A 12,984-nucleotide genomic window follows, 5' to 3' on the forward strand; every position below is an offset into this window, starting at 1 on the left:
AAGGAAAGCTTGCAGGCAACACAAGCCTCCGTGTGTGATTTATTTGGGAGCTGGGTGGTGGCAAAGAATAAAACAACAAAGGAATGTTTGTAACTCTTTCTTTCTGAACTAACTCTTCAAGTAATATTTTAGTTTCTACTTTTATCCTTCCAAGCTGCTCATTCAGAGACTGTGAGCACTCTGGGAATTGTGGGATACAGTGTAGCTGAGTGTGTTCACTTCTAAGGTAGGCACAGCATCCTCAATGATGGCCTGAGATCGCCTGACAGTTGATTTGAAGGTGATTCCTCCTGTTCATCCTTGACATCCAAGTCTTCTGAATCAGCTGTGACACTCTTGAATGCAAGGCTAAAATGTAGACTCAGTTCTGGAACCAGAATGGTAATAGCTGTTTACATAGCCTTTTGAATGATACTATCCAAGGGAAACATCCAATGTGGCTTGATGTTATCATTCCGAAGATCTTTATTGACTGCATCCTGGAAACCAAAGAGGACCACTTGCACCTGGCTGATGCCAGAGCTGTCAAAGTCCATCCCTAGCTTCAGCTTTAACAGTGTAGTGGCTATGATTTTTTTTGGTCAGTGGACCTCACAAACTCTTTGAGGCTCTTTTGAGGGTTGTGATGTGTTCCTATTTTAGGTTAGGCTCTTCAGCACCAGTTTCAGAGCTCAGTCCACTATCATCATGCTGGGGACCATGGCCTACCATTGTTTTGGTTTACTACAAACTTCAGAATGCACTGTTTTTCCTATTTATATTCTTTTCTGACAATCCTATGTAACTCCACAGTTAATTCTGTTTATATTTTCTCTTCTTCTAGTTCCCTACTCAATTCTTATTCATTAAATATAAAAGATATTAACAATTTCTTAAAAGTAATATAGAAATAAGTATAGTCTTCTCACTTTTATGTCATAAATTTCCCTTTAATTTAATGGTTAATGGCATTTTGCCTCATACTACAAGTTTTGGTATTCTGGCCACAATAACTTTTGCTTCAAAATAATTTTCTATGATTCTTTTTTGATACAAGGATTAAAACATTATATTTGGTTCCTAAATACTTTGGAAGGAATGAATCTAAAACACTTGGGGAGCATTCTCTTAACCTTTTGATCTTCTAGAATATATTGAAGCTTTTGATGACACACCAGTTCTCCATCTTAATCACATCCAAGCACACGTTACTCAGATATGTGAGCTCAGTGTTTCTACACCTTAATCAGTAAGTGTCAAATTGGTTGAACTGGTTGTGATTCAGGTCTCTATATCTCTGTTGACTTCTGTCATATGTTCAGTTAACTACTGAGAAAAATGTGAGGACTTCATTGGCTGTGATAAAACTTATAACCATACATATAACATAAAAGACAGAAATATCTAGGCTATTATATCGCCCTGCTAAACGTTATTCCTTTTGAATGTATTCTTTTATCTCTGGCCATGGGTTTTATCTTCAGATCATCTTGTCATGTGTCAACATGGCCGTGACGGCCTTCTTGTGCTATGTCTGAGCATGGTGGTAGACCTTCATTTGCTAGCCATCTTCCCTTTATTTAAAATATATGTCCTGTAGACTGCCTACAATTAGGGATTCTTTTTGTGCAGCATAAAAACATATTATTTTAAAATAAAGTGCCTAATCAATTTACATTGAACACATTATTGGTATTACTCAACTTACTACCACTATTTTGTTTTCTTGCAGTTTTGCTTATCTATTTTGTGTATGTACCAATTTTGCAATTCTCATGATTTATTCTTCAGAATTAAATACTTTTTAATACTCTAATTAATTTCCTCTATCGACTTCCTAAATTTACTTTTTTTTTGTTATTTCATGTGTGTGTTTACCTGCATGTGTAATAAATGCATGCAGTTCTCCTACGGCCTGAAGAGGGAGACAGAGGGTTGTGAGCTGCCAGGTGGGTGTTGGGAAGCTGTGTGGGTGGCTTGCAGGTCCTCTGCGAGAGCAGCACATGCTCCTTAATGTTGAGCCATCTCTCTAGTCCCTTATCTTTATTTTTAAGTTACTAAAATATGCAAGTTCAATTTCTCAAACTAATTTCAGACAATAGAGGCCTCCTTCTTGTTTCTGCCTTACACTTCTCTTCATACTTCCTATTTTACTCCTTTCCTCTTGTGTTTTAGTTGAGTCTTCACATTTTACATGTTGCACTTTATCATGTATAAAACTTCACCCAATTCCAGTTAGCTGCAGCCTCTGTTCTATATGGTATTATTTAAATATTTTTCTCCTTCACATGTTCTACCCAATAACTTATGTGTAAATTTTGTTTTAAATAGTTGTTATTACAATAATTTACCAAAGCACAGAAAACATACAGTCTATAGATACCTCATTTATATGATTTGAAGTGTTTTTATCCCCTCAATGTGGATCTGATTTCTTCTACCTATATTGAATTCTTTAATGTTTATTGCCTTGCAATTTTTCTACAAATCCTTTGGTTGCATTTATCTAAAAGCACCATTATTTCATCAAAAGTTTCAAGGCTATTTTCTCTGGAAGTGCTCTTTTCTTTTAATTGCAGCTCTTTGATGATATTACCAGACAGTCTTTAGCTCTCCATTGATTCTGACAAGATAGAGTGAATATCCTTAAGCTTTCCTCTATATCATTCATCTTTTTTTTTCTAATATTGGGTAATGATCTTCATGGTCAGTAATAGCTATATGTGATATGCTGATTTTATCTATAAAAGGTTTCTTGTATTTTAATGTTGCTTCCTATAATTTCTACTTTGTTATTTCAATTAGTTTCAAATTTCCTCATGATATTTTATGTTTATCCCCTTTTAAACTGTCTTTTGCATGAGTTCAATATGCTTATAAGAGACACTTTAATGCTTAATGTCCTCTTCTACAAAGGTCAACATGGAACTACCAGTTTCTTACTAGTGATAGCTTTCTTTTTTCTCACTATGGATTCCTATTTATTTTTATGTAATTTTAAATCACTTTTCAGCTGGAATGTTGAGGATCATATCTCTTGTACACTGTGGATTCTGTGTCGGATCTGGTTTTAGTAGGGAGTTCAGCTTCTGACATGAGCTTCTGTAGGTTTGAATGTTGTTTTTCAATCTTCACCAACAGAAACCCCAAAGTGTTTCATAAGGCCTGAGGTACAAACTGTTTCTCTCATGGATTTTATAGTTTGGTTTTAGAACTTGCCAGGCACATCGTGAGTAGAGGTCACTCTGAGTCAGGGTCCTAGTACAGCAGGCGTTAGAGGTTTCGGGAAGCATTAAGATGGTCCACTCTGGCAGGTCAAGAGCAGTCTTTCCCAGTAGGCACTTGCCTAGCCCACCCAACCTCTCTCTGGCCTCTGTTTCTGCTTCCAGTGCCCCCGAAGTTGCTAGCTTGTGCGCCCTGCACACCCTCACTCAGCCCATCTCTCGGCCACAGACATCAGTTCTTCCTGTGTGATTCTGAGCCCACTCTTGTTCAGTTCAGTGCATGCCCCAGGCACTTCAGTTGTCTCGGTCCCGCTCTCCACACTCCCAGTCCCGCTCTCCACACTCCCAGTCCCAGCGCTGACTGAGACTCTCACAGTCAGTAAATGCTCCTTTGGCAGACAGGTGGGCAATGGGTAGACTGACCTCATGAGTCTTGTCTGACTCGGACATTATAGTCTTCACCTGCTTACTATCCACTCCTCAACATCACGTGCTTGTCTGGATCACTATTAGCATTTTATAAAATGGGGGTGCCTACTCGGTGCTGTTTGTGCCACTGTGGCTGAAAAGAGAACTGATTCGTTGTTAAAACACTGGTGCTGATTTTTGAATTCAAACAAAAATGTGTAGTAGATTCTAATCAGTGTGTTTTTCAGTTTCTCAAGTCCTATTTCCTTATTTATAGATTATGAACAAAATCTATCCACTATGATCATTGTAAGAAGCATTAGTATTTAATGTGTGCTCATTAGATATGCTAGATAATATTTTACATAATATTTTAGTAAGATAATTTATAGAATTTATAATCTTACTAGTTGTTAAAGTGGTAATTTTTTTTCACATAATAATGCAAGTTTGTAGATCTCAGTTATGTGTAAATCAATCTCTTGCTTATGATGTTACTTATTTTACAAAGTATATTTATAGTTTAGAACACAGTTATAGGAAAGCTTAAAGAATTCTCTCTAGGAAAATTGGTACCAAGACAATAACAGAAGAAGTATAAATTTCACAGAGTGAATCTCCACATGATGTATAACCTAAAAGCTATGTAATAAATACTTACAGTGGGTAGATGGGGCTTTTTAAAGTGCTTTTTCTTAGTGGTTGCTTTTAATTTTCTGTGTGAGAGGAGAGACTTGTGGAAATAGTGGCCATATAGCAATCATACAATTTACTTTCAATTTTGGAGTGTGTTATTCATCTTTGGAGAAGATTTGCCATCTTAATGGCATTGGTCTTTAACCATGGTTGTTTCCCTATCCCCAGGGCAACTGTTAACTATCAGCCATGGAAACCTACACTGCCAGGAAACATGTGGTTATGAGGAAAGGCCAACCTGAGACAGATAATTTAAAACAATCCACATATGGACAATTGTGAGACTTGAGTGTACTAGGAATGACCTGTCTACTTGATACCCATATAGTAGCCAATAAAAACACACTGGAACAAGATGACCTTATATAGAAATCAAATGGAAGTAGTGAGCACTGGCTGGTCAATGTGTGTTAGTAGAGCACTCTTGGGTGGGTATATGAATAATCCTGCTTTGCAGAGAACGAACTGGAGAGGTAGAGTCTCCAGCCAGAGAGTGGGAAGTGAGGAAATGTGGGGATTTGAACTGAAGTCTGGATCCGCATTTCCTGCAGTTTTCTACACAATCACACTATCATTTTTGATTAGCAGGCAACTTTTACTTACCATAGGCATTTTCATCTTCTGGCCTTTTCCCAATAATGTTGTCTCGTAGTTGGCGTAGCTTTTCCTTAATGAAAGCACAGGACACAGATATCAAGATTTAAAATCTTTAATGGGTCAAAATGAAAGCATTTATTACTGTAACCAGTGCCCAAACCCACTACTTAGCAATAAGTTGCTACTTAAGATATTTAAGACACCTTTGGTACTTTATACATACTCTCATTCGTTTTGAAGGAGATGTAAGATGGTAGCATTCCGTTTCACAGACATGGAAACTGAGGTGCAGGGAGGCTAAGTAATTCATCTTATCATAGCTCTAAGTCAGACTTGGAAGCAGGGCTTAGCTGCATGCCTTCACCTGTGTGCTGCCATTGAGTGAAGAGCTACACCAGGATGCTATAGCTGGTTGCTTCCTGAGCTCATCTACAGCCTCCATGTGGCATACTCTTTCCTGGTACTCTATTTATAAAAAAGTGAAGGACCCAGGGGAAAAAACTATGAAACTAGATTCCTTTTCTTGGAATATTTGTGATCTTTGTTTTCCAAATATTCTGCTCAGCACATCTATTATCCTTTTAGCAGAAACAAAAACCACACTCACACTCCATAAATTTCTTGAGAAGAAAAACCTAAGAGCATGTTTGGTTTTTTTTTTTTTGTCCTCAGGAAGGCCTCTTTCTTGGGGGTTGTTTCCATGGCTGTACAGATGTTCCCTTCTGAGTGGAGCCAGGTGCCCTGGGCTTGCTCATGAGGGGTGAAAGGTCAGGCCTTTAGCTTTGTCACCACCTCTTCTTCAGGGCTGGGGATGTGACTGTCACTCTTCCTTGCTCTTCAAACTCTTTGGCCACATACATGAAAATGAGCCATTTTCCCCAGAACAATCCTCCATCAGCCATACCATGTCACAATCACTGCTGGTAAATTCTTTTCCAGGATACAAATGAATATGTTTGCAGCCAGAAGAGGAATATTGAAAAGAATATGAAGTGTGGGGGAGTTTATGCACATGTGTGATGCCTTAAATACTTCCTCATGGATAAAAATGTACAAACAAAATAGAAGCAACTAAGTGTCTCAAGAAATGATTAGGGAAGTAATTTCTTTTTTTTTTTTTTTTTTTTTGTTTTTCGAGACAGGGTTTCTCTGTGTAGCTTTGCGCCTTCTGAACTCACTGTAGCCAGCTGGTCTCGAACTCACAGAGATCCGCCTGGCTCTGCCTCCCGAGTGCTGGGATTAAAGGCGTGCGCCACCACCGCCCGGCAAGGGAAGTAATTTCTAAGAAGATGGATTACACTAAACTGAATTGAAATCTTTATTTTTTTTTTTTTTAAGGGATTGAGAAGGATAAAGTATGTGTAGTTCCTGGGAACAAAACGCGTTGCACTGGCTTGTTGTTGAACACATTTTACTTCATTTTAGGGTCAGAGTGACCATGAAGGTGATAGTATTGGTAAGGATGGAGAAACGATGACATCATCCTGCTTGTGAGCCATGCACAGGTGCAGAACTCCACCCTCCACTGTTTTTTTAGCATTTGTTTGGAAAAATAATTGCCTTTGATTAGTATTGTGAAACTTGAACCATTTTCAGCCACCGACTGGCAACCAAATCGGCCCCTCTAGGTAGGTGGTTTCTGACAAGCTATGATCTCAGATGTGTTTGGAAAGTCCTCTCGCCTACACTGCTTTGGCCAATATGCCATATTGTTTGAAATTTCATCACAGTGACTCATTTTTCTATTGTTAAAAAACTACATTGTCTTTTAAAATAAAAATGATCTCTTGGTAGAGGTAGAATATTCAGCTAATATTAGCTCCCTGTATTTTGTCCTAACTTGGCGTATTAAGTATGTTTAATCAAGCAGATACATGAAAACTGGGTTCTGAGGCAAGACGCCTTCCTGCCATGGAAAGAATAGAACCTTAAAGTATTTTGGGAGTGGGAAAACCTATGAGATAAGTAGAATATGGGGTGAATACCTCTTACTGGAAACAGCCAAGGTGGCATAAGTGACATATTTTATAAGGAAAAAGAATTAAAATTAATCACACTTAGGACTAAATGCTTGAAGTGACATCAGTTACTTTTGTCTCTTTCAGCATTGTCTCTGTTAAAGGTTTCAGCATGCTGAGCACCTGTGACTATGAGGATGCTTCGCGTTAATTTCAGCAACGGGATAAAACAAACGTTGTCTGCACCCAAGGCAGGGATTATAAGCAGCTTTGATGTATGGGTTCCAAGGTTGAGTTCACAAAATGAACTTATCAGTGAAAACTTTGGATATTATTTTCAAGCATTTAGTTGATTATTGCAAACACATTTTTAGTGGCTAGTAAAAAAAGAATAGTTGTCTATATGTCTTGTGAAGACTAAACATTTAAAGAGTCTAGGGGAGCCATAAGTGAAGGAATATTCCAGAAGATCATATTACCTGTTGAATCATTTCCAGACTACTCTTTCCCATCTGCCAACGTTTAAATTTCTCTAGAGCTTCATCCACAGACATTTTCCCATTCTTGACTTTTTCCTGCAAGAGGATCAGTTCTTCCTGCCCAAGGAACAGTTCTTCCTGCCCAGTGGTCAGATAACCCTTTGCACTAGAGACGGTTGGACCCTCCATCCGAGCTTTGTCTATGATTCAAGAAGAGGGCATTTTAATGGGAAATTAACATTTGAAACACTGGACAAAATCATTCTACATAATAACTCATTGGATTTTCTTGCTCTTAATCATATATTCACAGTTGAAGACTAAGCTAGCATAAAATTTTTGTTTCACTCTTTTTGAGAGAAGTTGTTATGTAACCCAAGATGACCACATACTTGAGATCCTCCTGCCTCAGTTTCCAAAGTACTGAGATCTCAAGCCTATAACACTACATCTAGAAAGCAGAAAACATTTTAATGTGTTTCCTTTTAAGGACGGTGGTACATAGCATCTATCTTATAGGTAAAAGAATCATTTTATTACTATAAAACATAAGGACTAAGTAAAAGTGATGTGCTATTTGTAGGAAGTACCATCTACCCCATTTTTTGTGAGAAATAAAATGAGATCATGTGGATGCGAATTCGATAGTGCCTAAGTAGAGGAGCACAGGGCCTGTCTCCTCTTTCCAAAGGGAAGCAGAGCAAAAGATGGTAGCTGCACTTGGAAGTAAGTGACCATCAGAGAGCTATGAAATCCATCCAGGCAGGCACTGGAAGCTTTGGAAACTTGACATTGCAGAATGGAAGAGAGCAGGAGGAGCCAGCACCTGTAACCCTGATGGCCCAATGGAGAAGGGATACACTCTTCAGAGGAACGCCAGGTGGAGGAGTCTCAGCAAAGCTCATTAGCACAGACACTGCCAATCTCAGCTCCTGGAAAATTTCACTGTTGTCATCAGCAAGAAGATCATTCAGGGAAGCAACCTAGAGCCTGCACAGTGGTTTTTCATTGGAGGAAGAACTCCTATATCTCCACTAACCCCCAGAGCCCACGCTGCTCTGGCATGATGTCATCATGTGAAGGCAGCTATTGTCTGAATTATACTGATGTCTAGGGGTCAAAGACTAGGTCATATTCCAGTATCTGGTACCTCATAGCAAAGGGGGATGTTATGGCCTAGACCCAACCAGACCCAGCAGGACACAGGTGACTCTAGACCACAAGCTCTTGCACTTTAGGAGACAAATTATATGACAATAGCTACAAAGTATATGTGGGGATACCAAGGAATAAATAAAGAGCTAAAAGACCCTTGCAAATGACAATCGAAAAACTTCCAATATAAATTACAGGCAAAATACTACAGCATGACAAGTCCATGCTTGTTCATGGACTGGAAGAAAGAGTGCTGTACAATATCCCTACAAATCAGAACAATCTTCAGGTCCAGTAGAGTCGTCATCAAAATACCAAGGATATCTTTCACAAAACTAGAAGAAAACGCTAAAATTCACATGAAAGCGTACCCCAAAGCACAAACGGAACTGGAAGTCATCCTGTTAAACAAACTAAGACACAGCATGAAAAAAATCTTCATGTTCCCTCCCATATGAGACTGCTACAAAAATCAGTTGGAAGATATAATTCACATTTATATTCACATATAAATACTACCTGCTGGGAAGTAGTGGAGAGGAGGGGCATGTGGAGGCTGATGAATGGACACATAGCTAGAGAGAAGTAACAAATCCTAGTGAACAGTGAGGGGGTGAATATAGCCCACAACAACCTGTTATGTACTTTATGAGCTGCTGAAGGGGAGGAGGCTGAAGCTTCCACACACAAAGCGATAATGAAAGAGAAACATCAATTCCCGTGATTTTATCAGTATGTAGTGTATATACACACTGAACTATCACACTATTCCAAAATCACTCTAATTATCGTAAGTATCCAGGGAGAAATAACCATTAGCTTCCTTGCCTTGGTCATAGGACACTATACACATGCATCAAATCTCATTGTCCTCCACAGCTTTCTAAAAGTAATAGACAAATAAATTAAAATAGGGAGACTATATGGACAAATGACTTAGTCTAATGCCTGCCACACATAAAAATATTAATGCCATTAATATTAAACATTTGTTGAAGAACCATTATCTCTAATTTTGAGAAAAGAGATCTCAGTAAAAAAAAAAATCTAAATGTCACAAAAGACTTAGTGTCATTTGGAACTTTATCCCTGGAAGATGGAAGTAAATACCTACTCTCTTTGTAATGAAATGCTCTTTTCTGAAAACATTATTCTAGAGGTTACAATGTACTCTTCGTGTGGCACAGATTAGAGGGCCCCATGTCCTGTGTGGATGCCAATGGAACACTGGAGGCTGGCATGAGACATGGAGGCTGGAGTGGGGAGCCTACTGGCAGGACACAGGGAAATTCATTTACCCACTGTGATATTTAAAGACATAAACAGACCCACATCTCTTTGGGGAGGCTATGGGCTTTCCAGACCACCTCAATCCCTGTTACCATGTGACAACACATTTGTGCCACCTGCCTGGCCTCAGGACTCCTCTGAGATTGCAACTTCTTCTTTCTATATTGCCAATAAGTTCAGCATATCCATTGTAATGTCTCAGAAGAAGCATGTTCTTAAAAGGCTGTCACTTCTGAATATGCCCAGGGAGGAAGGACAGAAAACCATCCTGTTCATCTAGTATTTGGTTACCTAGCCCTGGAGGGAAAGCCCACTAATCTTTGGGAATCCTTTAACAAAGGAAGGAACTAGACCATCATTCAGTCATAGTATCAAAGATTTGGGAGGTGGGGGAGGAGTACTCCAGTCTAGCAGTGTGGTCACTGATGGATTAAAAATTATTTTTCTGGAAGAATGTCATTTTAAACTCTAGGCAGTACTTTTAAATACCCAAAGGGTGCTCAAGCCTAGACTGTGTGGACTGATCTCTAGTGTCCATTTCAGTTTTGAGAGAGCCTCTCACAGTGAGTCCAGGATTAGGAACACCAGAGGAGGTTGCTGGATGGTTGCCTTGCATCTAAATCGTCTCCATGGCTAGTCATTCTGGTTTCCTGGATAGACTTCCTTCACTTTTCAGAAGTTTTTTTTTCCCTCTAGAACTAACAAGATGTCAACAGATTCTACACTAAATCTTCCTGCAGGGATGATGGAGCACAGACTCCCAAGGGCAATGGAGAATGCAGGCCAGCCAGAGGGCCAACTGGTTGTGCAGTCAGAAGCACAAAGAGCTGTTGAGATCTTGCTTTTTCTATTACTTGCTATTGACAGGCTTCCACAAAAACTCAATTCCTGAGATGCAAGCTCCTGCAGCACCCACATGCCATCCCACCAGAGCAAAGCTATACCATTTAGTCAGTACCACACTTCTGCTATCCCTTTGCCTGATCAGGAATCCATTTTTATCTCAAGTCAACCATGTGGCTACATTTCTGTGTTCACAGAAAGTATCTCTGGTAAACTAGTCCCAGGAAATTGCCAATTGCAATTTTGCTTTGCATACAGGTTTCACTGAATTAAGATACTACATCTGGGGGTGTTGGGATGGCTCATTAGGTAAAGGTACCTACCACCAAACCTAGAAACATGAACCTGATCTTTGAGACTCATGTAAGGTAGAAGGGAAGAAGGGACTCTGTAAAATTGTTCTCTGACCACACACAGACTGTGACACTCCCCCAACACATACAAATTAATAAAGAACTGAATCCTTTTAATAATATTCATTTCGATTACCCCATCTAATTTCAAATTCTTAATAATATTCATTTCAACATCCATTTAATTTCAAATTCTTTTGAATTGTAAATAAGATGACTTCAGGGCAGAAAGAAATATGTTTTGGTCCTTCACAATTCCATAATACAACAAAAAGACCCAAATCAAAAGTCTCCAATTTCAAGTCCTAAAAGTGAGTTGCTTGTGGACAAGCTAATTTTCCACAAACCTGCTTTTTCCTTCTCATATATAATAAAGCACCTGCCTTGATCAATTATTATTAAGCATGACAAGCTCCAAAGAAAAATGATCTGGAAGCTTTACTACTTTCTCATTCAAGGCAGGCTCGTTATTCTAAATGCAGAACCTGTAAATTTTGGCAGTGTTGATGGGTTCTTTTTATCAAATCAAGGTTACCATTTAATGGAGGTGGTGGTGGCAGATTTTTCTTTCATTCAAATTTTATATTTCTGTTTACTTTTAGAAGACTTAGTATGATCTTTACATCATTTTCATAAAAAAGCTTTGGTCATACTGCTAGCTGCATGTTTGAAACCCTTGGTCACTTACTGCAAAAGCCTCAAGACAGATTAATGGTTTAGTTCCTTTTAATTTCTCTTTTTAGTATCTTTTCATTTGATTTGAATACTGTCCACAGAAGCAACAAGTAACCTCTTATAGTCAATATATTTGAATAAATAGAACAGGTCAGAAAGTATTGCACTGAATTCTTGTTAGTGAGTTGGAATAGTTTTTTACTAAAACCTTGGAAAGAAAAAACTTAAAAGGCCTTGCTGTTAGATAACAAGCCCAATATGAACTATGAAGTATTTATTTGGCAAATATCATTTAGCTACAAAGAATATATTAAAAATGATGACAGCCCCATTCAAGGGCTTAGTCTATAGTGATAAGTACATAAATGATAAAAACACACACAGAAGAAAAGTAGGTATCAAAGGAAAAATTACTACACATTGAAAGATGATAAATTGGGAAGAGTATTTTCTTTCAATCTACAACTTTCTGTAATATTATGCTGATTTTATAGTAAGAAAAACATTACCCTTTCCCAGTAGGCTTCCCCCATGGAGCACTATCCTGGTCCTTGAAGGGTATGCACTATAGTAAGAATTACCCCACACTGTAAAGACATTCTGGTCCATTTTTATCTATTCTTTTCTCTCCTGTTCCAGTTTCCCCTTCTTGTTGCCCATCTGTCTTTCTCTTCCCCCATTTTTCTCTCTTCCCCTCTCTCCCTATGTTTTTTTCTGTGTGTGCACATCCACAGGTGCACATTTGCATGGAGGCCAGAGATCAATGTTAGGCCTCTTCCTCAGTTGCATCTCAACCTTATTTTTTGAAGCAGGGTCTCTCACTAAATCTAGAACTTTCCATTTTGGCTTGGATTGCCTGGCCAGCAATCCAGGGATCTGCCTGCCTCTCTGCCTCTAGCACTGTCATCACAGATATGTTTTTCTCCCCAGCGTTTTATGTGGGTGCCAGGCATCCACACTCAGGTCCATGCTTGTATAATGAGCACGTCACCCACTGCGCACTCTCCATAGCCATTTCTTCTTTCATGGTAAAAAGATTCAGACATGTTGCACACTATATTTTCACAGCAAATTAATTTACAACATTTAAAAGAACTCTTTGGTAATATGACTTAGTCAATGGTCAGGTTTAAATCTGGCTGTTTTTTGTTGATGTGCTTGAGAGCTGGTAGGCACCTAAACCAAGTGCCACAGGGTAAGCTGAGAGATACCTGGACCGTAGATTTATTTATAAACTCCAAATAAAGCCTCCACCTCTCCTTAACCTGAGGGCTGAATATATGTTTTTTATTGCTTCATTTTGGTTATTTTACGTCACAAATTTCCC

At 38.7% G+C, this 12,984-nt stretch overlaps 1 protein-coding gene across 2 annotated transcripts in view; it reads right to left on the reverse strand.

Moving 5' to 3' along the window:
* Bank1 (B cell scaffold protein with ankyrin repeats 1) overlaps nucleotides 1-12,984 on the reverse strand; it is a 264,417-nt gene that overhangs the window by 9,505 nt on the left and 241,928 nt on the right. For both annotated transcript variants that reach the window (XM_028857459.2, XM_037207133.1), the window contains exons 12-13: nucleotides 7,342-7,541; nucleotides 4,911-4,974 (exon numbers count right to left, since the gene is read on the reverse strand). In XM_028857459.2, the coding sequence (XP_028713292.1) occupies nucleotides 4,911-4,974; nucleotides 7,342-7,541 (264 nt within the window). The remainder of the gene's footprint in view (nucleotides 1-4,910; nucleotides 4,975-7,341; nucleotides 7,542-12,984) is intronic.

This window comes from Peromyscus leucopus, chromosome 6 (assembly GCF_004664715.2).
Source record: "Peromyscus leucopus breed LL Stock chromosome 6, UCI_PerLeu_2.1, whole genome shotgun sequence".
Taxonomy (NCBI): domain Eukaryota; kingdom Metazoa; phylum Chordata; class Mammalia; order Rodentia; family Cricetidae; genus Peromyscus; species Peromyscus leucopus.